Genomic DNA, 27,932 nt, shown 5'->3' on the forward strand with positions numbered 1-27,932 from the left:
CTAATCTATAAGCAATGCAAAGATCTCAAGGGACACATGATGAAAAATGCTAAGCATAGCCATTGAAGGAACTATTGGAGTCTGAATGCAAATTGAAGTATTTCATTTTCCACTTTATTTCCTTTGAGTTTTTTCTTATATGTGTAATATGTATATGTAATTTTTAAAACCCTTACCTTTTTCCTTAGAATCAAAACACAGAAGGGCTCAACAACTGAGATTGGGTGATTTACCCAACATCACAGAGCTGGAAAGTGTTGGAGAATAGATTTGAACCCAGGAGTTCTCATGGCCAAACCTGCTCTATCCATTGAGCCACCTAGCTGCTCTGATATGTGACTTCTTTCATGACATGAGGAATATAGAAAAATGTATTATATGATAGCACTGGTACAAGTTATATCAGATTAATTACCATCTCAGGGAAGGGAAAAGGGAGGGAAGGAGGGAGAGGATCTGGGTTGCCAAATGTCAGAAAACAATGTTAAAAATTGTTTATACGTGTAATTAGAAAATGAAATTTTTTAAAAAAGAGAGAAAGATCTCTTTGAATTCCTTAGGTGTTAATTTCAATCTAAAAAAAAATATCCTCAGGGTAAGGATAAAAGTGTTGCAATACATCTATGGTAAAAGTATATTTACCAAAAAGAAAATGGATCCTCTGGTTGGCAATCTTGAATTGGTAATCTAGTGGCAATCTTGAATTCCTGGATGAGGGTGAGGGAGAGTTCTTATCCAACTTTTGTGAAAGAAGGGGATAACCCATAGCAGCCATCTCTAAAGGGGCAGAAATTTGTTATTATTCCTCCATTAGGACCCTAAGAGAACAGGATATGATGGTTGGTGGGCCCGTGAGCACTGAGAATATAGCAGTACAAATTTTAAATCTGATACTAGCTGTAGAAATGACCTCTTAACTATCTTACTACAGGTGACCTTGATCCATGGTAACTGTGTCAAAGATATGATCATTTGTAACATGGTCCTGATGTTCCTAGTGCAGTTTCTATTTATTATTGTTGCCTTACAACAGAAGATTTGGTATCATACACTAGGCTTCTTGGTCTTTCTCTTCCACATTTAGTCACTTCTTCATGGTTCCATTAAATTTTGTTTTGCATGTTTGGCTTTTGCCTTTGTCTAATTTCTTTCCTTTCCTTTTTCTTCCATTACCACTTATTTTAGGTTCCTTATGTTCTCCCAATTAGTATTAAATAGTATAAAGTCCTCTATAGTTGCCATCAAGGGTTGGCAGCTAGAAATCATTACTATTAACTCAGTTTCAGGTTTCTTTCTTCTCCTCGTAAAGTAGGTCAATTTATTAAAAGATAAGGAAGCTTTCTCTAAGATTTTATTGACAAAGGGATCAAAGTCATATATAATCATTGTAGAGTCACTATAGTCACTGCAGAGTCAGTTTCCTGGTAGCTTTACCTAAGGGCATAAAAATGTCTGTCTACATGGAATTGGAGCTCTTCAAATACAGCAGATGTTCTAAGAACTGGTAAGCCACTAAACCTCCTTTTAGCTAACTGCTGAACAAGTGCCTCATTTCATTCCAATGTCAGACCTAAACTAGTAGGTTTGAGATATAGCCACATTACAATATACCTTCTACTCCCTCTCTCTCTATGAATTCAATCAACTGTCTGCTGAGGCAAAAAAAAAAAAATATTTTTCAGCACTCATTCCAATCCATTTTAGTTCTATTCCTTCTATAGTGTTCATGTTCCTTTGCCCTTCCATCCCTTTGTAATCTTCACTCTGTTGTTTCAATTCTTCATTGTACATCTCTTTGGCTGTTCTATTTCCTGGTGCTCATAGAAACTTTTCTTTCTCTAGAAGATATTCTATCTTTGGTTACCTACCTCCAGGCTGGCTGCTTTTCTCATGCCTCCAGGACCCTCAACACACTAGCCCAGGAAGAAGAATCCTACATAGCAGATGAGAGAACTTCCGTTACCCACGTTCAAAGGTACCTTTAGAACCTCTTCTAATTTGAAGTTAGCTCTACTGATCTACAGTCTTGTCTACTTGGTAACTGCTGAATGACTATAAGTGCCTCATTTTATCACCTGTATTCACATGGGCAGAGGGAACAGAAGGTATGTTGTAGGGGTATGTCTTAGACCTTCTAGTTTAGGTCTGATATTAGAATGAAATGGGGCACTGTCATTCAACAGTAAGCAAGTAGATAAATCTACTGGCCTCTATGTCATTCCTCCTTTCTCTGGGAGTTCAGTAGCTGGCTGCCAAAATAATATTATTCCTCAGATTGAAAAAAAGTCTTCAGTCTGGTATTTAATGTTCCCTAGAACTTAGCTTCATCTTATCTTTCTAGCTTTCTCTTATTTTTTTATTCTCATTCCCCCTTGGTGCACTCTACATTTTTGCTAAACTGGAGTATGAGCTATTCCTGAAAGCTATCCCTCATGTAGGTCATGTAGTTTCTTCCTCATCCACAACCTTTCAGGGCTATTACATTTCTTTGGGGCTTAGAGGCCATCTCTTCCATAATAATAATAGCTAATAGTTATATAGCACTACTATGTGCCAGGTATTACATTACATGTTTTATAATTATTATCTCATTTAATGCTCACAACTTTGGGAGGGAGGTAATATTATTATCCTCATTTTATAGATGATAAAACAGAGGCAAATAAAGGTTAAGTGACTTGTTCAATCACACAACTCTTCAGTGTCTGAGGCTGAATTTGACTCAGGTCTTTCTGATTCTAGGACCAGTACTCTACCTACTTCACCACCTAGCTGTCTCATAAAACCTTCTCTGATCTTTGAGTACCATTAACCCCATTTAAGAAATGCTTGTTTTCTTCTTTAAATGGCTACCCTTCCCTCTCATACTCCCTCCTTCCAGGCAGGCTTTTTTGTGTGACACTAATACCAAAAAAAAAAAAAAACAGATGAAAAGCTCCTCCAGAAGTTTTTGATTCCTTCCATGTACTATTTAGATATGCTAACAATATATGGAAGAATAAATCCTTTGTTTCTATAAAAGTCTTACTTTGATGCATTAAGATGGCATTGAAGCAGATGGCAATCTTCTAGAAAATGACATGGTGCTTAAAGGCAGTTCAATATATTGGACCAAATACATATATATCATTCAAGAGATTACTCTAATAATCTTACTATAAGTAGATGGGCAGATTTAGTGGATTGTATAGGCAGCTAAGATAAGCACTGCAAACAGAAAATGAACTGGATCTAGAATTGAATAAAAGAACAGAGAGCAGGATTGCATTTGGGAAACTACATAATGCTTTAGATGATCCCAAGTTATTCACTGAAGTTAAATAAAACCCACCAATTATTTTAAAATTCATGGATATATTTTGTTTGTCACATCACCTTTCTTTAGACATTTTCAGTTTTTTCTACTCTTTGAAATCCCTTTTGGTATTTTCTCGGCAAAGATATTGGAGTGGTTTGCCATTTCCTTTTCCAGCTCATTTTACAGATGAGGAAACTGAGGCCAACAGGGTTCAGTGACTTGCCCAGGGTCACACAGCTAGTGTCTAAGGTCAGATTTGATTGAATTCAGAAAGAGAAGTCTTGCTGACCTGGCACTCTATCCACTTTGTAACCAAGAATAAAATAGGAGCAAAAAAAAAATCATTTCAGAAAAATCAACTCTTCAATTGAGTATGTCAGTATATACTTAACACCTTTAAGTCCCTTCCAATCAAAGGAAAAAGAGAGGTACATTTTCTGAACTACTGTCGAGAGACAAGCTTTTGAGTTTTTATTATTGTTCTTCCCATTTGCATTACTGTTTTGTTATGATCATATCTTAAACCCCATGTTTTAAAAAATATTTCCCCAGAAATGAAATATAGTTGTATATATCAAATAAAGTAACATGTAAAATGCTTTGTAAACCTTAACACACTATGTAAATGCTATAATAATTATGTTGTGAATCCTAGAACATTCATTTATAAAAATTTAAATTATTGATGAGCCAGAGTAATCTTAAGAGATAAAATTGGCATAGTCTGTAATATTATTATCTTTTTCCACCTACATGCCAGAAATGACATAAGAGAATATGTAACCAATAAAATAATGGACAGCTATAATAGAAAGAAGAAAAAAAATTATAGTTTAAGTTCTGTATTGCTCTCTAAGATGTTGTTGGGGAGATCCTTTATGAAGACTTTATAACACATGGACAAGGTTGAGAAGGTATAAATAAAATTATGCTAATGAAAGGAGCATTCACATTGATGATATATATTTACAAAGTATTTTCTCCAAAAGCATTTTGGGGATAATGCTTGTATTATTTACCTTACACTTCATAGAGGAAATAGGATAAAAAAGATAAAATGGCTTGTCCAAAGAAAGCCACATAATTCGTTGTGTAAGAATTTGAATCCCACCCTAAAATGTTCAAATAGGCCTTAGTTTAACTGATGATGTTAGTATGTGCCAGGGAACTCCAAAATTAGTAAGTGATATTAAGTCTCTTTAAAACACTATTGTTTTTAAATCAGATAATTAAAAAAATTATCTTCCCTAAGAAATATTGGTACAGCTAGAGTACTGGTTGTACTTTTGAATGTTTGATAAAGCGTTTAGATTGGATTCTTGCTATATAGCTCTGGGATTCATTATAATTCAGACAGAGAAGGCTAAGTTGCAGGAAAAAAATTCTTGTCTTGTTTCAATTTCATTCAAGTCTGATCTACTGTTGAATGTGGATTTTAGAGAGAATAGAATCACTTCATTTTGTTCTACATTTGCCAGTTTTTAGTGTTTTTTTTTTTTGTGTGTGGGTTTTTTTTGTTTGTTTGTTTTTTGTTTTTGCTATCTTTCAGCACATACTTCAGGGGCAACTTAATAAAGTCTGTCTACTAAAATTTTTTTTCCCTTCTTTCTCCCTCATCATTTTACAAAAGAGAACTCTAGAGGCCCTGGAATGGTTTCAGAAACTATTCTCTTCTCTTTATTCCATCTAATAAAATGGGTAGTAGAGGCTTAACAAAAGGTAATTAACTAATAAAGAGGACACTGTTTCCTTTCCTTTAGTGTAAATGTGTAGCCCCCAGTAGTGAGAATAGGCCCCAGTAAAATCATAGTCATCAGCTAACTATAGCCAGACACATAGCTTCCCCCCCAGCATAAGAACTTAATTCAACCCCTTCACAAATACTAGATGTTCTTCCAAAAATCACTGGTGCAAGAATTCTGTGAGAAACTCTGCTAGATGGTTACACACTGACATATTGAATTATTATTGTATAGAAAACTCTAAGTTTCAGTGAGGTAAACTAAGTCACTGTACTAAGACTATAAATCATTACTAACCATTGTCCCTGCAAAAAGTTTACCTAATCCCTTAGCCTTCGTCACTTTCTCCAGAAAATACTAGCTGTGATCAATAAACCTTGCCTCTGATTGCTACCAGCTTCATTGGTTCTCCTGACATGTATCATCCTCCCCACGTTTCATTCTCCAAATCCCTTTGGGACCCCTGAATATTTGTCAGGATCCCTTAGAACCCCTTGACATTGTAAAAAATAGACTCGAATACAGGACTACAATCCCCACAATTCCTTGCTCCACTTCCCCAAAATGCCTTGTAATCTCACCTGGGCCGAGATCGAGAAGGTATTTAAGCTGATTCAAAAGCTCTCTCAGGCTCTTGGGTGTTGGACTTCCGTTCTGGGGCAGATGTGGCTTTTTTTCATAATGTAGGTGAGGTTGTGTCTAGGCCACTCTATGGCCTGGACATGGGTTTCTTATCCTGTATTTTCTTTAATCCTTAATCTTCAATAAACCTCTAAAAAAATATAATACTCCTTGCAGAGAGAAACTAATTTCTACCTGCCTCAGATGCCTCAGTCTCCCCAGTCTCCCCTAAATTTTAATCTTTACAGTTGGCGTAACCACTTTGGGAGAAAAAACTCTCAATTTTCTGATTTAATCTTTAATATCTAGTACCTAGAAATTTTTTTTTTGAGCCATATCTATCTGGCCAAGGTTTTCTACCCTTGCAAAGCTGCTACAGGCTCCGGACCTGTTGCGTTTGCTGCCCACCCCACCTGGCTCAGCCCCATCGCTTCTTGCCTGCAGCCTTGCAGCCCTGATCGTCCTCACCTGGTACCTGGTCCCGGCCTTGCCCACCCCCGCAGCCGCTCCAGCTCCTGCTCCTGGCCTCTTGCCGGCCCGCTGCCTGCCTATTTCTGCGCCCCAGACCCATGAGCACGACCCCAATTGGCTCATCACCCAGATCCTTGGAGCAGATCGCTCAGGACTCATTTCGACCAGCTGGTAACAGTATTGGCCACGGGGGCGGAGGGGAGAGAGGAGAGGGAAAGAAGAACTGGCAATTTTCCCTTAGGCTAAGCCTCTGAGCAAACAGGGTATTGACTCCATGTGGGCTCCACGTGGACTGGGGCAGGAGGAGGGATCATATCAGGGGAGAGGGGAAAGAGAGACTAGAGAGAAGAAACAGATTTTTTCAAACAGAAACTTAAAAAGCAATGGGCTGTTTAAAAGGATTTTTGACTGTTCTGGTAATTTCATTGATTTTACCTGCCTGTCAGGGAGCAGACTCAGCCCAAAGATTCAACTTTAACTTTGGGGAGGCAAATGGGTGGCTCAGCGATCTGATAGCCAGACATAAAGACATTTGGTCCTGGGTTAAAATCTGGCCTCAGATACTTCCCAGCTGTGGGGCCCTGGACGGGTCCTTTGAAACCCATTACCTAGCTCTTACTACACTACCTTTGGACAATAGACATTTAAATGGATAAACACACCTAAGGAACTTTAAAGACTAAAGGCTATATTCTAAGGCATTTCAAACTCCAATGGTTTATAAAAAATCTCTGTATTCTATTGCATTTTTTGTTATGGTTTAACTTTGTGATTTTAAGTTCATATATTACTGGATTCAATATTATTCTGCTTGAACTGAAGGTTGATTGAATTTATTTTGAATGTACTGAGTTTTGAAATTCTGTTGTTTTTCCCCTATAACTGTGCTGAAAATATTGTTGTGAATAAGCCCATATATGAAAAAACAGCCTTTCTATTTTGACTTTGTAAATTATCACATAGATGGACTTCAGAACTGGTTATAATTGTATTAACAACCTTTGGAAATTTTAATGTGCTAAATACCTCAAATGATTTGATTTTAAGGGTTTTTTAAATATGATTTTTGGAATTTTTTTTTACAATCTGGTTATTTTTGCCAATTGTAGCTGAAGTGAAATTCATTTTATAACCCCCAACCTTCCCACATGTGAATGGAAGTTGGGCAGTTATTCTCAGGGCATTTGTATCCCTAAAAGCCTCCAAAAAAGGAGCACCCCTTTATTTATACTCTTCAGCTCACTATTTTACTTGCACCAGAATGATATATAGATTTCTTGATTATGTTCTAAACCCAAGATGAGTTTCACTTTGTTTAAAAATATGTTTAAATACCAAGGTTGAAGGATTGCTATGTTTGTAAAAATTGTGACAAATGTCCATCAATTCATAGGTTTAAAAATGTCATACAGCAACTTATGTGAAATATGAAAGTGTGTTTGTTTGCTATTGTAATTAATTAGGCTATTGAGAATTTGGGGATTTTGATATCTACATATTTGTACCTAATGTATTTTTTAAAAAATGAAAAAATTGTTAATCTTGTTCAATTCATTTGCCTTCTACTCACAGTGATCATGGCTAGATATTAAGAGGAAATGGATCTCATTTTTGGTGAGAAATTCTTGCATTTTATATTTTCTTAGCTGACACAGAGTGTCAATGATTATAAGCTATATTTTTTGAGTTTTTTAAAGCTCTTTTATTATTATATTTTTCTTGCATGTGCAATATACTTTTTTCAGGTTTTTTAAATTATTTTTTCTCTCCTTTTTATATTTGAAGCACATGTCACCAGCATTAAGATTTTCTTTAACTTTTTGACTTTTCAGTGCTACAAGTTTGAAATACATTTGCTAATGCATGCCCTAAAAAGCTTGTGACTATAAAAACAATGCCACTAATTATTTAAAAAAAATTATGGGACTTTGCTTAATGATTCTGTCTGATTCCAGGACAAGAGATACACACAAGAGCCATTGCACAGAGCCAAAGAAAAGCAAATCCAGGATGGATTCATGCACTCCCAGGCCAATACAAAGGTCTTGAACCTAGTGTGAAGACTCGAGGTTACTATGTTTAATATGTGTTAAGATATAGGCTTTCCTTGTGTCCACACTCACTCTGAAGATACTCACAGACGAGTATCCCCAAAACCTTGGCTCCTATAATCTGGTCCCCTTTTCTGCCTTTCATAGTGTGGTACCTTTCTGTAGTCCTGGCTACTGACTGGGTAAATGCATCATTGCTTAGATCATTTTGATTGGGCCCTGATTCAAGGACCTGTTATACATTTATTTTTCTTTTACTTGGAATTTTTACACATAAGACTTTGATAGTCTATATTTTCATCCAGAGATTTTTCTTTTCTTTTTGATTTTTCTGATGTCTTTTTAATATCTCTTGCCAATTGATTCATATACCTCATACCTCAGCCATGCATTCCTAACTGATTCTGAATCTTTCAATCACCCACAACACAGGGAAATGTAAAAAAATATTATTTAAATTGCAAAGTTTAAATTCCTTTTGAGAAGAATTTTAGGTAAAGAAGATGCTACTTCTCTGAATCCAGAAACTGAACTGTTGGAGAAGCCACCATGAAGAAGCCTCCAGACCACAAGCTGCACAAGATCAAATTGAACTTTAGGTGTGGTTGATTGAACATTTATTTGTATGTATACTTTCATGCTAAAGGGGACTGCCCCCTAACGGCTTTTTGTCAATGCGCTCAGCAATTATTGGTTTTATTCTTTTTTTTCTCTCTTATCCTCACATTATTGTAATCTTTTAAGTTGATTATGTTTTTATGATCCTTTTGGGAAAAAATTAATTTTTCCAAAATGATCACATGGAGAAATGTAAAAAATAGACTCAAATACAGGACTACAATCCCCACAATTCCTTGCTCCACTTCCCCAAAATGCCTTTTAATCTCACCTGGGCCGAGATCGAGAAGGTATTTAAGCTGATTCAAAAGCTCTCTCAGGCTCTTGGGTGTTGGACTTCCGTTTTGGGGCAGATGTGGCTTTTTTTCATAATGTAGGTGAGGTTGTGTCTAGGCCACTCTATGGCCTGGACATGGGTTTCTTATCCTGTATTTTCTTTAATCCTTAATCTTCAATAAACCTCTAAAAAAATATAATACTCCTTGCAGAGAGAAACTAATTTCTACCTGCCTCAGATGCCTCAGTCTCCCCAGTCTCCCCTAAATTTTAATCTTTACAACATAAATGGCTATGTTAAAGTACATATTCTTTCCTTTGTAACATTTTAAGCATCTTCTTTCTTGTGTTAATAAATAACTTTTTTTTGGCTAGGTGCCTAGAGCCCAACATGAGTACTCTGTAGCCCCCACATAGCAATTTTTTACCCAAAACTGATTTGTAATAAACACATCTCTTTTGTTACTTTCACTGGGTCATATATCATAGGAGGAGAATACATATATATGTATATATAATACATGTAAACATTTATATGAATATATACATATAGTACATACCCAGACAAACATACATATACACACATATATAAACTTATCCTGCCCAAGCTACAGACTGCTTGAGAATGGAGACCACCATTCTGAACAGATATTACTACCACTCTAAAGTGCCCCAGCCTTTGGCTATTTTGTAAAGCAACTTAAAACTTTCCTGAGCATTCCTCCCTGTTGAAGTCCCGTCAAAACACTCACTGACTATAAGCTTGATAAGAAAGCCAGTTAAATGCAAAAATACCAATTCAGTTTTCTTAATTATTTATATGTACATTTTTAAAAGAAATAAAGGAAAAGATTTTATATCACACCAGGAATATACTTATAACAAAGTAGTCATAGTATCAATTTTTTGGTAACAAAAAACTAAAAACAAAGTAGGTTCCATTGTGTGCGTAACAGCTAAAAAAATCATAGTATATAAAGGAAATGATCTATTATACTAAGAGATAAAAGCATGGGAAGATTTATATGAACTTATTCAGAATGAAGTAAGCAGAATACTAAAATAATGTAAGTGATAATACTAAAAGAAAACCCAACTCTTAGAAATTGTAATGACTAATCTTAGTCCTGGGAACAGATACTGAGTTATTGGAGAGAGGGAAATTATTTTAGACATAATTAAGGGCAGTCATTATGTTGCTTAGTTTTGCTTACTTAAGCATTTTTTATAATGAGGGCAGATTTAGAAATACATTATTAAATTTACTTATAAATACAGGGGATATTTGGTCCAGTGAAAATCTGATATCACTCACATATTTGTTATCTCAAAGCTTTTCTTCACCAGCCCTATAATTTCATTAGCACAGAAAACCCCTTGGTAGTGAAACACTTTGTACCATTGCAGGTCTGTATCTTGTCTGCATCATATAGTCTTAGAGCCTTGTTGGCGAACCTATGGCACTTGTGCCACAGTATGCTGGAGAGGGTTGTTCCCTTCCCTCTCTCAACTGCACCTGAGGACATTTCTCTTGTGATTCATCCCTCTGTCTAGCTGCCCAATGGGAGTACTTCTTTCCTCCCTTTTCTGGGGTAAGGGGTTGGTTCACATGTGGAGTGAGGGCACTTGGTCTCTAAAAGGTTCTCCATCACTGCTTATAACATTGTCTGTGACCCTGAAAAATTAAGTCACTTGCCCAGGATTATACAAATAGTATGTGTGAAACGAGTCTTAAAACCAGGTCTTCCTGCTTTGAGGCTGGTTTTCTATCCATTATGATATGATATCTGTTTAACTATACATTAAATCCTCACTTATTAGGAATAAAATTAGTAAGAAAGACAAGTAAAATAGTCATATCTGAATTACATCTGAATTTTTAAAAAGTTTAACATTAAATTTGGAGTCAGAAGATATTGGTTCTTCTTTGAAGCACCTAGGTGATATGGTAGAAAAATGCTGGCTTAGAATTAGACAGACCCAAGTTTGAATCCTGCCCTGGACATTTAATTAACTGTATGATCCTGGGGAAGTCACTTTAACCTCTCTCAAACTCAGCTTTCATATCTGTAAAGTAGGGATAATAATAGTACTTACTATACATGATTACCATGGATACTCAAATAAGAACATGTAAAAACATTTTTAAAAATCCAACAACCTCTTACTTCCTGTCTTAGAATCAATACTATGTATTGGTTCATAGCAGAAGAGCAGTAAGGGCTAGGCAATGGAAGTTAAGTGACTTGCCCATGGTCACATAGCTAGGAGATATCTGAGGCCAGATTTGAACCTAGGACCTCCCATCTCTAGGCCTTGACCTCAATTCATTGAGTTACCTAGTTGCTCCCCATGTAAAAACATTTTGCAAATCTTAAAAGCACTTTATAAATACTATTATCATTAAAAATATATAATATAATCCTTATAATACTATTATAGTATAATACTATAAATACTATTATCCTTTTTTTGCTCTGATATTTGCTTATGTGATTTTAGTTAAGTTATATTATTATTTCCTTCATCTGTAAAATGACCTAGATGAACTCTAAGGTACCTATCAGTTCTAAATTTATAATCATTACTTATTTTTAACTGATTAGGTAAGTGATTTTTAATTAGAATTCTATTTTTAAGTAGAAACTTATAGTTTAAGTTTCAAACTTAGAATAGTTTGAAAAAAGTTTGGTTTGTACAATATTGTAGAGCTCTTCAAATTCTTTCTACTATTAACTTGACTATCACTTTTCAAGGGTAGTTCCTCCAACTCCCAAATAGTTAGGGTTCTTCTCAGAAGTTCATAATTTACTGGATTTTTAGGTCAGATGATCTAATTCCAATATTTCAAAGTATCATATTATGGAAGTATAATTTGAAAGTTTTGAGTTTAGACTACAAATGCCATTATTTTTTCTTCTGCAAAATAGAATTCATAAATTTAGTGTTTAAACCAAATAAACCCTGTTCCAATATATTATTACAATGATTGCAGGCCTATAATGCTAACATTGCATAAATACCATTTGAATGTCTGAATGAACCTAGAATGCTAACATTAGTATAAAGGCCATTTGAAATTTGTGGCACTTAAAATATCAGTGTCTCATTTAAGCAATGTAAAAAATAGGATATCATTCTCTTATCAGGAGTGGTAGAAGGAAGGAGAATGTGTAATAGGAAAATGAAGATGAAAGGACTCTTGCAGTTTCTTAAAAAGTCAAAGACCAATATACACAGAATATTCATTTCAGGGTTGATCATCCAATTCATTATTACCCTTGGCATTTGTTTCTCTTGCTTAATGCCTCAGTTTTAAACATGACATGACTTGGAATTTTCTTGTTTTTCCCCTCTCTGTTTTTTTTTTAATGAAACAGGATGTTTTTTAGGTTAATGATTCTTTAAATAGTTAGAAGTATAGGAGGCTGAAGTTATAACTTTTCATATTATGCTCACTGTCTCTCATTGATAATTGAAAGTTAAATGCTCATATACACTAATAAACTCCTCTCTTATATATAGCTGCTGAGTTAATATTTCCATGGCTCAGTTTTGACCATGTCAAGTCTCTGCTAAAAAGATTCTTGTGGTTCCCTATCACCTGTAGGTTAAAACACGTTACTTTTTTTTGGCATTTAAAGTCTATTACTCTCTTGACTCTATCTTTCCAGGCTGATTAGACATCATTTTCCCTCACATACTCTGTTCCATCCAAACTAGCCTCACTTAGTGTACTTATTTGGTATATTTCATGTATTTACTTATCTGATACCATATTATATATCTTTTGTCTGAAAAAGCTCCATGAGGATAAGGGCTAGCCCACCTTTTATTTGTATTCTCAACATCTAGCATAAAACCTGGCACATAGTTGATGGTAAATGCTTGTTGATTAAAAATACAATATTAGTATAAACCAGAATTAGTGTATGGTGGAGTAGATTATATTTCTTTTTATAGACAAAAGGTCTCCTAGGTTCCCCAACCCCCCTCTTTTTTGCATCATTTGGGAATTTTTAAGGTACTGAAAGCACATGTCACATAAGCATATATGACAACCTCGGGCTCCCATACCTGTTGTCATTGAGTCAAATAGCTAACTGCTGCATAACAATGCAATCTACAAAGCAGTATCTCAGAATAAAGAAATGGGGTATTTGATTAGAGTCCAGCTAAAGCAAGTTGCTGCAAAAAGTTTTATGGTTTTTATAATAAACACAAGTTAAATTAGCATTTTACTTTTATTAGAATAAGAGGACTTTAATGAGGTTTGTCAAAGCACCAAATGGTGAGGACACTTGGCACAAAGTAAGAGCTTAATTAGTGTTCATTTATTCAACCATTCATGATGGCTTTCTATATGCTTTTAAAGAAGGACCAAGACAGGTCTATATCTTGACACCCCATGGTTGTCACGTTAGAAAAGCTATTGCACTACGTTTCTTGAGCCATAGTGAAAAAGATGTAGGAGGATACATAAGCTGCTAATAAAAGAAATGCAGCAACAATAGAGAAACAGCTCTGCCTGGTGACGTAATGGCTGGCAGTGGTCCAGATTTAGCAGTTCGGGTTCAGAAAGGCTCCTGAAAATGCTACCTCCTCCCCCACTTTGTTAGCGCTGCAGCTCTCTTAGAGGAGTAAAGATGCTAAACAAAAGGCTTATTTTGTAGATAAAAGTTACAAAGCATTTCGCTACGTAGCCCTTTCAATTGCCCAGCAGTGTCAGCTTCTTAAGTTTAGAATGGAAGGAAATTTATTGCAAAAGGTAAATTCTTCACCAACAATCCCAGGTTAGTGTCCAGTCCAGTGAGTCCTTAATTAACTCCTCCCTCTCATACACATTCTGGGTGACTATGGCTGGTACCCTCCCCACATCCCCCAGGCTCCCAGACCCAAGTCCCAGTTCCCTTTCTCTCCGCTCCTCCTTACCTCTGCCAGGTAGAGGTTGAGGAGACAGAGTGTGGAGAATTGGAGGCAGGAAGGAAAGCAGTAGAGTAGCCAGCGGGAGAAGAAATGGAGGTTAGAGGGCGGCCAGAGAAGGGGCAGGGAGCCGCCCAGGGAGAAGGCAGATGAGAAAAGAGTGGTCCTGAGTGCTGCCCACAAAAGGCAAAGGAAGAGGCAGAGGCTCTGGTAACTCAGTCGCCGCTCTCGGTAAAGAAGCAGCCGCCACAGCTGCAGGTAGGCAAATGAGAAGAGGGCAGCGTATAGCAAAGTATGCAGGATGCTCAGCGCCAGTTGCAGGGAGCTAGGCACCACAGTGGCAGCTGCTGCTCCTTCGCCTTCCGAGACTCTGCTGCTAGTCGTTGTCGCCCCCCCACCAGCCGCAAAAGCGGCTGGGGAGCCCCTGACAGTCACCCTCATGAAAGGGACTGAAGGTGGGAGGCACGGCGGGCAGGAAAAAACCGAATTTGGAGCCTCCACAATCAAGGTGGTGTGTGTGGGGGGAATATTTCCTCGTCACACCCCTCCCACCCCAGCCTCCGGGAACTCTAAAGACAGGATCCCTAAGCCACCGCCGGGTCCCCGAGGCTTCCCGCTTCCGCGGCTGAGGGTGAGGGTGGGGGGGTGTGTGTGTGGGTAAGCTTTGGGCTCCTCCTTCTGCGGCTCCACAGCTGCAAAAAACAACTCTGGATTAAAACAATCGGCAGAGAAGCTGGAGCGTTTGAGGAGCTCGCTCCGCACCACTGGTTCGCCGGGATTGGTTCAGCTGGGGCACGCCTTCTGCGAGCAGAAGTCGGAAGGACATAGACCGTGGGGCCCATCGCTCGAAAGCTTCAGCTTCGGATTGGGCGGTGGCTTTCTCCTTTTCTCGGTTTGGCTGTTCCTTATTGACGTTGCTTATTAGGCTAGAGTAAGCTACTGCAGCTTATTTCGTTGGAGGACTCCTTCGCCTTTTGTCACCTATGGGCTGCTTCTAACCCTCCTTCTTTGGATCCCTATTGGCTTCAGAAATGTTTGCGTAAAAAGCGTGAGGAAAGGCTAAGCTGTGGAGGGTTGTTTTCCCTTTTACTGGTTGACGGTGGAGAGGCCCTTTCAGCTAAGCATAGTTTTACCCTAATGATTAGGATCTAGTGAAGGATGTCAAGCTTTCCTGACGTAGACCTACCAATTGGAAGATTTAGCCTCTAGCACTGGCTCCCTTCCATAGTCTTTGCTTTTTGCTTCCTCTGGGGCCGCAGCATCTTTGTGTGCTGCCTTTTCGCAGCCGGGGTGGAGGGACTGGGCCAGGGACAGTACCTGGAGATCCCTGGCAGGTGAGTCACGCTAGTTTGTGTGTTTTTTTTTTTGTTTGTTTGTTTTGTCCCCATCCCCACTCCCCCCGCCCTGGTCAGACTCTGTGCTTATGCTGTCTCTCTCCTAGGCTTTCATCATTACTCTCATTCGCTGAGCCAGATGCTGAAGCCTGAAGGTGGTGGGGGGAGGTAGTGAGGACCAATGCCCTTTTTTGTGTTACTCCTTTCCAGAGTGTTTTTAAATATATAAAGTAGAATACATAGAATGACAAAGGCCAATAATATTGAAATGGTTTTCAAAATATTTATTAAAAAAGTTTACGAATGACAGATTAAGAACCATTGCTTAAAGACTAGGTTGCAGTATTTGTTGGTTGAGATAGTTGGATGCTTCTCTCACTCTTCCCTGGGAGTTTTCCTGGGGATTGGGAGGGAAATTAGGGGAAGTTCCAGAGTTAAGGTTTGGTTGGTAATGTAAAGTTCCTACATCCCTAATTTTAAGGTGTCCACAGTAGAGAAAAGAAAGTCAAGTGGACCCTAGAACTAGGAAAATGGGATCATCTCATCTTCTTTATTCCTGTGCTTAAGGACAGTTAAATCAGGGAAGTGGGATTTGAAGGGAAGAGCAGTGGAGGTACTTTAAAAGAGGACTTGGGAAGATGACCTATGAATGGCTAGAAAAAAGGCAGATAAGCAAAAGAAGCAAAGAGGAGAGTAAAGGTGTTGATGCAACACCAATAGTTCGAGTTTGAAATAATCATGAGACTTTATGAGTCTGAAATGTTTTACTACTAAAATGTGTTACTGTTGTTTACACTGATAAAATATAAACTGCTGGAGGGAGCTGTTAAATTTTTAGTTTGTTTTTCCTACTCGGATAAGGCTTGTTGATTGAGGACAACAGTGACCATCTCTATTGATTTTAGAATATCCTTTTTTAGAAGAAATAAAATTTATGGGTATGGTTAATGAGATAACTTTATTGATTTTTGCTCATTTGACATTTTAATCAAAGAATCAAAAAACTGGCTTTTAGAGTAGAGATTTTTCCATGTGTAAACTGTTACTTTAAAAAATTAGGATACTAAGATGTAAGGTTTTCTATGAAATTTTGATTTTTAAAATCCAGTATCATAAAACAAAATTCACTCATTTTGCCCAATTGACTTTTACTGATATTGCTCATTTATTTTGAGACATGTAGTGCCAAAAAGACCACAATCTGAAATTTGGGGAGTAGAAAAAGTTAAGTTAAACTGTGAGGAAAGATGGGATTTCAGAGTGACTAAAGAATAAGTCAAATGGAGCAGCAAGGAAAGTAGACTCTTTTCCTTCCTTTTTGATTAAATAAAAGTATTAGATTTATGGCCACTTTCATCATTTTCCCCCTATTACACATGTGAAGGCTTCTCCTGGGGGAATAGGAACAATGTGTTCTAATCACTATGAAGGCTGCTGAAATAGGTGCTGTGAAATACTTAAAGAGCTAGGTCACACTGCACCTAGGGCCATCACCAGGCTTCTTGTCTTATCTTGTTTCTGAACTTTGTGCAATTCTGCCTCATTTAAATCCAACACATGCACAAGCTAAACCAACTTACCCTTGTTATGTCATTGGTCCTCTTTTAAAACAAAGGACAAATAATAACAACCACCAAAGCAAATTTAGATCTCCAGTTTGGTTTTTAATCTTTCTTGACTGGGATGTGTGTTGCTTCTTTTTTTTATTTGAAAAAAATAAATTCTCTGCCTAAGGGAAATATTTACATATTCAGAGTTATAGAATTCCTGTTGTTTTAGATGATTACTAACATTTAAGGAGGGAATGGATTTCTAAAGGAAATTCTGAATTATTGCTTTTGCTATATGTTAATACTATTAGAGTTACACTTAGCAATTTCTTAACCCTATATTTGTAAAGCTTCTTTGTATTTTTTTTTAAATGATAGCTGTATTATTTTTTTGGAGTTAAGTGAGGAATAGAACTTGTAACAATTGTTGATCTTGAATAGAAGTATAGTTATTTCCCACATTGAAGAGATTGGGGCAGGATACCTTTGCCATCTGGAAAATCCACAAAAAAAATTTTGGCCACCCTTCTAATCAGAGAAACTTTGCTTTTTCTTTCATGGAGTGTTTGTAGTACCTTATTGTAAAATTTGAATTAAGAGACAGTCCTGAGTTTATAAACTTTTTATGTCATCTGCTCTGCAGCTTCCCCAAAATTCTGCTAAAATTCCCATTTAATTTATTATGCTGATCTGCAGTATATCAAAGTCATAAAATGGAAGGGATAACTGTACTACTTTTTCCTAGCTATTATTGAAATCAATAAATAGAATCCAATTCACTTATTTATAACAAAGATTATAGTAACCATTTAGTGATATTTTTCATAGAAAGAAAAGCACTACATGAAGCCAATATCCCTATGAAGAATCATTTTGCTGAAGAAGCTGAGTTATATTATTTGCTTGGGTGAGTCAGATATTAGTGGAGTTAGACATAATCTATCAGTTCTATACCCAATATACTTGGGTAACTTTCTGAGTTAATGTGCTTACAAAATAAATTACTTTGATTTAAAAATGTTAATAGTTCTTGAAAAATGTTTTTATTAATAATTCTTTAAAAAAAAACATCAACTACGTTTCCAAATGTTTCATTTTCAGCTTCCTTTGCTCCCCTTTCCCAACAGAAAGCCATATATTATAACCAAGAATTAAAAAAAGGATCTAAAAAAGGCAGTTCAGCAAAACCAAATCACTCATCAACTGAACCCTTCCTTATAACCATAACCAGGATTTCTGGTTAAGATAGCAAAGATGGTTAGGAAAATTAAAGACTAGTTTGCCTATTAAGTACTATATACTAAATTATAAAATTAACACCAGGCCAAATGATGGAAGTAAAAGAGGATATGATAGAGAGAAATACACAATTAATAATCATAAACTTAAAAGTGAATGGGATAAATTCACCTCCAAAAAAGGTTTAGAAAGCAGAATCTAGCAATGTGGAGCTTGTAAACAACATACTTGAAGTAAAGATTCACTCATTTATTTATTTTGCTTTTTAACATTCTAAATTTAATAAATATTAAAAATTAATCATCTGTATACAAAATAGAATCTTAAAATGTACTATATATGAAATTGTGCCTCTATTATAAACTGCTTGCTAAAAAGACCTGTAAGCTCTTCTGTTTCTTTCTCAGTGTTTCCCTTTGTCTCTCCCTTTCTGGGAAGCATTATTATTCTTAACTCCTCTTTCCCTCAAATTTTCCCAATGAAAATATTTTGTTTATTTATTCAGGTTATTCACAGGTTCTGCATAGTCTTTTGGTCATCTGAACTGGATATCTTGTATGCATCTCTAACTCAACACATCCAGAACAGAATTCATTCCCTCCCTCTCCCTCTGTATCTTCTCTCTTTTCAATTTTCCTAGTACTGAGAGGATTAGCAGCTACCCTGGTTTGCAATCTCAACGTGAATGTCCTTGATGTCTCATTTACACTCACTCCACACTTCCAACCTATTGCCAAGTCATCTTGTTTCTACCTGCAAAATAACTTTGATTTATCCCCTTCTCTCCACTCATATAGCCATCACCCTTCATCAGGACCTCATCACTTCTTGCCTGGACTATTGTTGTATCCTTTCGTTTGGCTTGTCTGACTCAAGTACCTTCACATCTGTGTCAAAGTAATCTTAACAGAAAGAAAAAGTTCATTTACTAAGAAAACAGTAGGATCACACAAGGCAAGATAGCAACAATTTTCATGAAAAAGAGAGCTTGGAATATAATATTTAAAAAAGTACCTGATAGAAACTAATAATACATAAGAATTACCCAGAAACTAAATATTTTGGAGGAAATTCCTTTGGAGGAAAAATAGAATTATAATGGAATAGAAGAATTTCAAGCATTCCTGAGGGGGGGAAAACAGAACTGAGTAGAAACTTTGAAATGCAAACATGAGTCAATAAAAACCTAGAAGGGGGGCAGGGCAGCCGGGTAGCTCAGTGGTTGGAGAGCCAAGCCTAGAGAAAGGAGGTCCTATGTTCAAATCTGGCCTCAGAAATTTCCTAGCTCTTGTGTCCCTGGGGCAAATCACTTAACCTCCATTGCCTAACTGTTACCATTCTTTGAACCAATAAATATTGGTTCAAAGACAGAAGGTAAGGGTTTTAAAAAATAAACCTAGAAAACTATATTGAATAACTGGAAGGTGCTATATGATGATGCAGTGCTAGTGTGCTAATAGGGAGAGAAGAAATGTGTCCCCTTGAAATCCTAATGTCTTCAAAGGGCATTTAAAGACTCAAATAAAACAAACATGTTCTGGGCTTAGATTGTTTCTGTTTTGCAGATTTTAAGAGGAAAAAGAAAAAGATTAGTAAAAAGGCAATATTAGTGTGGAAAGCAGATGGTAATGGAACCTACCATTTCTCAAAATTAGAGTGTGCAAGAAAAGTATATAAACAGAATAAGGGAATAGGAGAAAAATGGGCATCCAAAAAACCCTCAACCTTATTGGTACCTGTAATAATTAAATTAAACTCCTGGTCTTTAATTTTCTTAGAGTTTTTAAATATTTAATTGAATAAGAGAAGACAGACAGAGAGAAAAGAAACCTAACTAGCCATGTGAGTGTTCTCTACATGACTCCCTCAGCCCCCTTCCTTTTGCTGTGCACCTGAGAGAATAGAGAGACCTCCCACTCCCTGGAACTCCCACTTTTATTACTTCTCTTTACACCTGGATCAATTTCCCCATCATTTTGGGGTCAAGTGCCTAGGTCACTGTCTGGTGACCCAAGCCCACTGATGTGATGTAGGACTCCAGTACGTGATCCTGGGAGGGGGCTCCCTTCACACACACCTGACAAAGGAGGATCAACTACATGAACTATATATATACAGACATATGCACACACAAGGAGTTTGGTGTGAATATGAAGGAGTCTTGTATGCTCAGAAGACAAGGTATATTAACTGACTTCTGACACAAAGATGTCAGATTCAGGTACAAAAGAGACATATTTTCAGAGATAGCCACTGCATGGATCCATTTTACTTGGTTGTTCTTATTTGTCATGACTCAATTAGTACATATTTACTAAGTACTTATTATGTGTGAGGTACCATGTAGAATGCTGAGAGTTCTAAAGATCTTTGCCCTCAAGGAGTTCACATTATTATAAGAGAGACAATATGCTCAAAAACAACTATGTACATACAAGATTTGTATGTACTGAATGAGGAGTAAGAAAGGGAAGACTTTGGTAGCAACAATAGAAGGTAGCTGAGTCTTGAAGGAAAGAAGGGAATCCTGGAGGCTGAGGTAAAGAGAGCAATATAAGCATGGGGAATAGCCAGAGAAAAGACATAGAATCTAAATATAGAGTGTTATATGCAAGAAATGTGCAACTAGGTGCCGGACTCAGCAGGAAGACTCTTCCTGAGTTCAAGTCTGGCCTCTGACACTAGACATGTGAATCTGGAGAAGTCACTTAATCCTTTTTGTCTCAGTTCTTCATCTCTAAAATGAGCTGCAGAAAGACATGGCAAAGCACTCTGGTATCTTTGCCAACTCCATATGAGGTCATGAATAAAATATGGCTGAAAAACAATATAAGAAAGAACAAAGGATAGTGTTATTGGATTATAGAGTATGTAGAAGGGAGTAAAGTAGAAGATTGGAAAGATAGGAAACAGGTTGTGAGAGGATTTTTGTATTTGACATTGGAGGTAATTTTGGAATTATTGAAATCTTTTGATGTTGTGTGGTGGTGGTGACATGGTTAGCCTTCACTTTAGGAAGATCACTCTGACAGTGGAGTGGAGAGAGAATGGAATGGGGAGAGATTTGAAACAGTGAGACTAATGAGAAGCCTCTTGAAATAAATAATCCAGGAGTGATACTATGAACTCCTGTATCAAGGTGATGGTTGTACAAATGGAGATTTGAACCCTAGATTTCAATCCCCAGAAGTCCTTGGTATTTCCCAGAATTCCCTATAATCTCACCTGAGTCTCCACCTGAGCGAGATCACAATTAGTATTTTAACTGGTAGTAACGTCTACCTCTCTTTCTTCTATGCCCTCGCTCCCTCTGCTCGGCCATTGCAATGATGTAGTAAGTAAGCTTTGAATGGGCTAATCGGCCCATGGCACGTGGTTTTCTTATTTGTATTTTCTTTATTCCTTGATTTCTAATAATCCTTAATAAACCTTATAAAATATACTATTTTTATTAGTAGAAATATAATTTTTAAATTTTACAGTTTTGGCAACCACAAGATTTGGACGAGAACTTCTCAATTTTTTTTTAAAGATAGCCTAGATAATTTTTTTTTTAAGCCATGTTTCTCCAAGGCTTTTCAGCAGAGCCTCTTGATTCAGCTCACTCCTGCTGCCTGCTTGCCTGCTTCTGCGCTCCATCCATGTTCTCCTCCAGCCATCCGCTCTGAACCTGCTTGACCCAGATCGCTCTCCTGGTCCCACCCGGCCCCAGCACCCATCCCTGCCCAGCCCCAGTTGATCTCCAGTCTCTGAGCCAGATCGCCCCAGACCAGCCCCAGGACCCAGGCTGCTGGTAGCTTGTGTCTTCGGAATCAAAAACTAGCTGGTAAAAATGGGGGTGATTTTTCCTTAGGCTATAATTAGCCTCCACGTAGCAGAGGATCACGGGGGTAGGAGAGGGGATGAGGAGAAGGAAGAAACTTTTCCAAACAGGAAGTTACAAGTATGGCGTATTCTATGAGATCCTATTTTGAAGAATGTTTTTTCATGACTGCACTGATTCTTTTATTTATCTCATCTGAGATTCAGGAGAGAAATTCATCTCCCTGCAACTCTATGCCAATTGGGCCTACCCAATTTGAGATTCCAGAAACCCACCCTCACTATGGGAGGGCATCTGGGTGACTCAGTAGATTGAGGGCCAGGCCTAGAGACAGGAGGTCCTGGGTTCAGATCTGGCCTCAGACACTTCCTAACTGTGTGATCCTGGGCAGGTCACTTGACCCCCCCCATTGCCTACCCCATACCAATCTTCTGCCTTGGAACCAATTCCATAGTTCTGACAATAGGCATTTCAATGGATGAAAAACAAACAAACCCCAATGAACTTTAAAGAGACTGGAGGTTATATTTTTAAGGCTTTTCAGACTCTAATGCTTTATAAAAATCTCTGTATTTTATTCCATTTTGCTGATTGTTTTGTCTAAGATTTAATTTTGTTGGTTTTAAGTTCATATATTAATGTATTCAATACTATTCTGTTACACTGAATAATTTTAATGTACTGCGTTTTAACTACTGTTATATTCTGTTACTTTTCCCCTATAACTATACTGAACAAATATTATTGAATAAACCCATATATAAAAACTGGTTAAAATTGTATAACAACCTTTGGAAAATTTAATGAGCTAAATATCTCAAATTGATTTTAAGTGGTCTTTTAGACATGATTTTATATTTTTTTCAACAACTCTGATCATTTTGCCTGCCTCTAACAGGAGTTAAGGTCCATTTTAGTAGCTGAAGTGAAATACAATTATAATCCCCACCTCCCACGTTTATAAAAATGTGAACGGATGGGATATCGCAGTCTTATACCAAAGGATCTGGGAAGTTAATCCCCGGGCATGGCACCCCTGGATGACTCCCAAAAGAGGAGCATCTCTCATTTATAACTCTTCAGCTCACTTACTTCCACCAGAATGATATCTAGATTTCTTGATGATATTCTAGACCCAAATAAGTTTTACTTTGTTTAAAAATGTATTTGCCAATGTTGAAAGATTTGCTACATCTGTAAAAATTGTGACAAATATCCATCAGTTCATAGGTTCTTTAAATGTCATACAACAACTTATGTAAAATATGATAGTGGGTTTGTTTGCTATTGTAATTAATTGGGCTATTGTGAATTTTGGGGATACTGATACCTTTTTGAATGTGCATTACATGTGGTACTATTATTGTTCTTTATTAAAAAAAACAACAACAAACTTACCTTGTGAAATTCATTTGCTTGTACTCACAGTGGATCATGGCCAGGTATAAAGAGGAAATGGATCTCATTTTTGGTGAGAAACCTTTGTATTCTATAGTTTCTTAACTGGCACTGTGTGTCAATGATTATAAGCTATATTTTTGAATTTTAAAACTCTTTTATTATTTTTTTTCTTGCATGTACAATATAGTATTTCAGTTTTTTATTTTTTTCTCTCCTTTTTGTATTTGAAGCACATGTCACCAGTATTAAAAAAGATTTTAACTTTTTTTGATTTAGCAGTAATATAAGTTTAAAATATATTTTCTATAATGTCAATGCATACCCAAAAAGCTTTAGATTATAAAAATGATGCCCTTGATTGTTTAAGAAAGAAAATTTATGGGACTTTGCTTAATGATTCTGTCTGATTCCAGGACAAGAGTATACAAAAAAGGAGCATAGACTTAACCTGAATAGTGCCAAAAGAGCACACAGGTAAAACAAAAAAAAAAGGAAAAAAAAGAAGAAACCAATCCAGGTGGGATTGATGCACTTCTAAGCCAATACAAAGGACTTGAACCTAGTGTGAGACTCGAGGTTGTGACACTTGACATACGTTAAGATGTAGGCCTTCCTTGTATCCACACTCTTTGTGAAAATACAGACAAGTATCTCAAATTTGGCTCCTACCTGGATCCTATAATCTAGTCCCTTTTCTGTCTTTCATAATGTGGGAACTTTCTATAGTCCTGGCTACTGACTGGGTAAATGCATCATTGCTTAAATCATTTTAATTGGGCCCTGATTCAAGGATGTATTATAGATTTATTTTTCCTTTACTGTAAAGATTAAAATTTAGGGGAGACTGAGGCAACTGAGGAAGGTAGAAATTAGTTTCTCTCTGCAAGGAGTATTATATTTTTAGATTTATTTTATTTATTTATTTATTTAGATTTATTTTATTTATTTAGATTATATTTATATTAAAAGTTAAAGATGAAAGAAAATGCAAAATAAGAAAAAACATGTGCCTAGGCCAGAGGCCTAGATAACCTCACATCATGGAAGAGCCACGTCTGCTCCAAAAATGGAAGTCCAAAAGAGCCCCAAAACCTTTGTAATCAGGTTAAATACCTTCTCGATCTCAGCCCATGTGAGAATTCAAAGCATTCTGGGGAAGTGGAGCAAGGACTTCTGGGGATTGAAGTCCAGAGTTCGAGTCTATTTTTTACAATCCCCAGTTTGATCGTTTGAAAAAAATAATATTTTTTCCCAAAGGATCATGAAAACATAATCAATTTAAAGATTACAATAATTTGAGGATAAGAGAAAAAAAAAGAATAAAACCAATAATTGCTGAACGCATTGACAAAAAGCCAGTTAGGGGGCAGTCCCCTTTGGCATAAAAGTATACATACAAATAAATGTTCAATCAACCACACCCAAAGTTCAATTTTTTGTGCAGCTGGCTGGTCTGGAGGCTTCTTCATAGTATCTTCTCCAACAGTTCAGTTCTGGATTCAGAGAGGTAGCATCTTCTTTACCTAAAATTCTTCTCAAAAGGAATTTAAACTTTGCAATTTAAATAATGATATTTTTACATTCCCCCGTTAAGAGGGTGATTGAAAAAAAAAAGGATCACTTAGGGATGCATGGCTGAGGTATGAGGTATATGAATCAATTGGCAAGAGATATTAAAAGGATATCAGAAAAATCCAAAATAAGAAAGATTTCTGGATGAAAATATAGACAATCAAAGTCTTATGTGTAAAATTCCAAGTAAAAAGAAAATAAATCTATAACAGGTCCTTCAATCAGGGCCCAATCAAAATGATCTAAGCAATGAGGCATTTACCTAGTCAGTAGCCAGGACTACAGAAAGGTACCACATTATGAGAGGCAGAAAAGGGGACCAAATTATATGAGCCAAGGTTTTGGGGATAGTCATCTGTGAGTATTTTCAGAGTGAGTGTGGACACAAGGAAAGCCTATGTCTAACAATGTTAAACACAGTAACCTCGAGTCTTCACACTAGGTTCAAGACCTTTGCATTGGCCTAGAAGTGCATGAATCCATCCTGGATTGGGTTTTTTTTGGCCCTGTGCAATGGCTCTGTTGTGTATATCTTGTCCTGGAATCAGACAGAATCATTAAGCAAAGTCCTATAATTTTTAAAATAATTAGTGGTATCATTTTTATAGTCACAAGCTTTTTAGGGTATGCATTAGCAAATGTATCTTAAACTTGTAGTACTGAAAAATCAAAAGCTTAAAGAAAATCTTAATGCTGGTGACATGTGCTTCAAATATAAAAGGAGAGAGAGAAAAAAACAAATAGTATATTGCACATGCAAGAAAAATATAATAAAAATCTTAAAAAAATTCAAAAATGTAGCTTATAATCATTGACACACTGTGTCAGCTAAGAAAATATAAAATACAAGGCTTTCTCACCAAAAATGAGATCCATTTCCTCTTAATATCTGGCCATGCTCTACTGTGAGTATGACAAATGAATTGAACAGTATTACAAATATGTGGTTATCAATATCCCCCAAATTCTCAATAGCCCAGTTAATTATAATAGCAAACAAACACACTATCATATTTCACACAAGTTGCTGCATGGCATTTTAAAAAACCTATGAATTGATGGACATTTGTCACACATTTTTTTTTTACAAACGTAGCAATCTTTCAACCTTGTTAATAAACATATTTTTAAACAAAGTAAAACTCATCTTGGGTTAAGAACATAATCAAGAAATCTATATATCATTCTGGTGGAAGTAAAATAGTGAGCTGAAGAGTATAAATAAAGGGATGCTCCTTTTTTGGAGGCTTTTTAGGGGTACAAATGCCCTGAGATTAACTGCCCCAACTTCCATTCACATATTTAGAAATGCAGGAAGGTTGGGGGTTATAAAATGTATTTCACTTCAGCTACTAGAATGAGCCTTACACCTCATGTTAGGGGCAGGCAAAAATGACCAGAGATTGTTAAAAAAAATTACAAAAATCATATTTAAAAAACCCTTAAAATCAGTTGAGATAATTAACACATTAATTTTCTAAAGGTTGTTATAGCAATTGTAACCAGTTCTGCCTCTATGTGACAATTTACAAAAGCAAAATAGAAAAAAAGCTATTTTTTTCTTATATCAGCTTAATTATTAATATTTGTTCAGCACAGTTATAGGGGAAAAACAACAGAATTTTAAAACTCAGTACATTAAATGAACAGTATAACAGAATAATATTGGAATTTAAAATCACAAAGTTAAACCTTAAACAAAAAATCAGGAAAAATGCAATAGAATACAGAGATTTTTATAAACCATTGGAGTCTGACATGCCTTAAAATCATAACCTCCAGTATTTAAAGTTTCTTGGTTTTTTTTTTGTTTGTTTGTTTTTAATTATCCATTTAAATGTCTATTGTCCGAAGGCAGAGTGGTAAGGGCTAGGCAATGGGGGTTAAGGGACCCATCCAGCACCCCACAGCTGGGAAGTATCTGAGGCCAGATTTTAACCCAGGACCCCATGTCTTTAGGCCTGGCTCTCAGTTTGCTGAGCCACCCATTTGCCTCCCCAAAGTTGAATCTTTGGGCTGAATCTTTCTTCTGGCACACAGGTGAAATCAATGAGATTACCAGAACAATCAAAAGGTATCCTTTTAAACAGCCCATTGCTCTTTAAGTTTCTGTTTGAAAAGTCTGTTTCTTCTATCTCCCTTTTTCTCTCTCCCCTGCTACCATCCCTCCTCCTGCCCCAGTCCATGTGGAGCCCAGGCCGCCCATGTGGAGCCAATACCCCCCATTTTGTTAACAGCTGGTAGAAATGAGTCCTGAGCGATCTGCGTTGAACAAGGATTGGGGCAAGCAGGGCCAGGAGCAGAAGCAGGCAGCCGGGGTGGGCAGGTGAGCAGGCAGGGAGAAGCAGCCATCCACTTCACCAGTCTGATGGCGGCAGCAGGCAGACAGGCAGAGCGGAGCAGCCAGGGGCCAGGTGGGCGGCAAATGCAACAGGTCTGGATCAGGGACTGCAGGCAGGAACAGAGAAGTTGCCGGCCGGCCAAGCTGGGTGGGGGAGCTATCTAATGGCTGGAACAAGCAGCAGCTTTGCGAGGGTAAAAAAAAAAACCTCGGCCAGAGAAATGTGGCTCAAAATTTTTTCTAGGCACTAGATATTAAAAGCTGAACTAAAGATCAGAAAAGAAATCAGAAGATTGAGAGTTTTTTTTTTTCCCATTAGGTCACCAAAACTGTAAAGATTAAAATTTAGGGGAGACTGAGGCAACTGAGGCAGGTAGAAATTAGTTTCTCTCTGCAAGGAGTATTATAATGTTAGAGGTTTATTAAAGGTTAAAGATTAAAGAAAATACAGAATGAGAAAAAACACGTGCCTAGGCCAGAGGCCTAGACAAGATAACCTCACGTCTGCTCCAAAAACAGAAGTCCAAAAGAGCCCCAAAACCTTTGTAATCAGGTTAAATACCTTCTCGATCTCAGCCCATGTGAGAATTCAAAGCATTCTGGGGAAGTGGAGCAAGGACTTCTGGGGATTGAAGTCCAGCGTTTGAGTCTATTTTTTACATTACTTAGAAT

At 36.9% G+C, this 27,932-nt stretch overlaps 2 protein-coding genes across 6 annotated transcripts in view; one reads left to right on the forward strand and one right to left on the reverse strand.

Moving 5' to 3' along the window:
* The window catches only part of GPR137C (G protein-coupled receptor 137C), a 90,642-nt gene extending 75,729 nt beyond the window's left edge, over positions 1-14,913 (reverse strand). Inside the window, exon 1 of the mRNA XM_007473349.3 lies at positions 14,010-14,913. Within this exon, the coding sequence (XP_007473411.2) occupies positions 14,010-14,441 (432 nt within the window). The 5' untranslated portion in view covers positions 14,442-14,913. The remainder of the gene's footprint in view (positions 1-14,009) is intronic.
* The window catches only part of TXNDC16 (thioredoxin domain containing 16), a 148,131-nt gene continuing 134,984 nt past the window's right edge, over positions 14,786-27,932 (forward strand). For 4 of the 5 annotated variants that reach the window (XR_008915039.1, XM_056811096.1, XM_056811095.1 and 1 more), the window contains exon 1: positions 14,815-15,334. The gene's annotated coding sequence lies outside the window, so the exon portion shown is untranslated. Of the gene's footprint in view, positions 15,335-27,932 lie in introns of all 5 variants that reach the window. The other variant, XM_016426324.2, reaches the window with a different exon arrangement.

This window comes from Monodelphis domestica, chromosome 1 (genome assembly GCF_027887165.1).
Source record: "Monodelphis domestica isolate mMonDom1 chromosome 1, mMonDom1.pri, whole genome shotgun sequence".
Taxonomy (NCBI): domain Eukaryota; kingdom Metazoa; phylum Chordata; class Mammalia; order Didelphimorphia; family Didelphidae; genus Monodelphis; species Monodelphis domestica.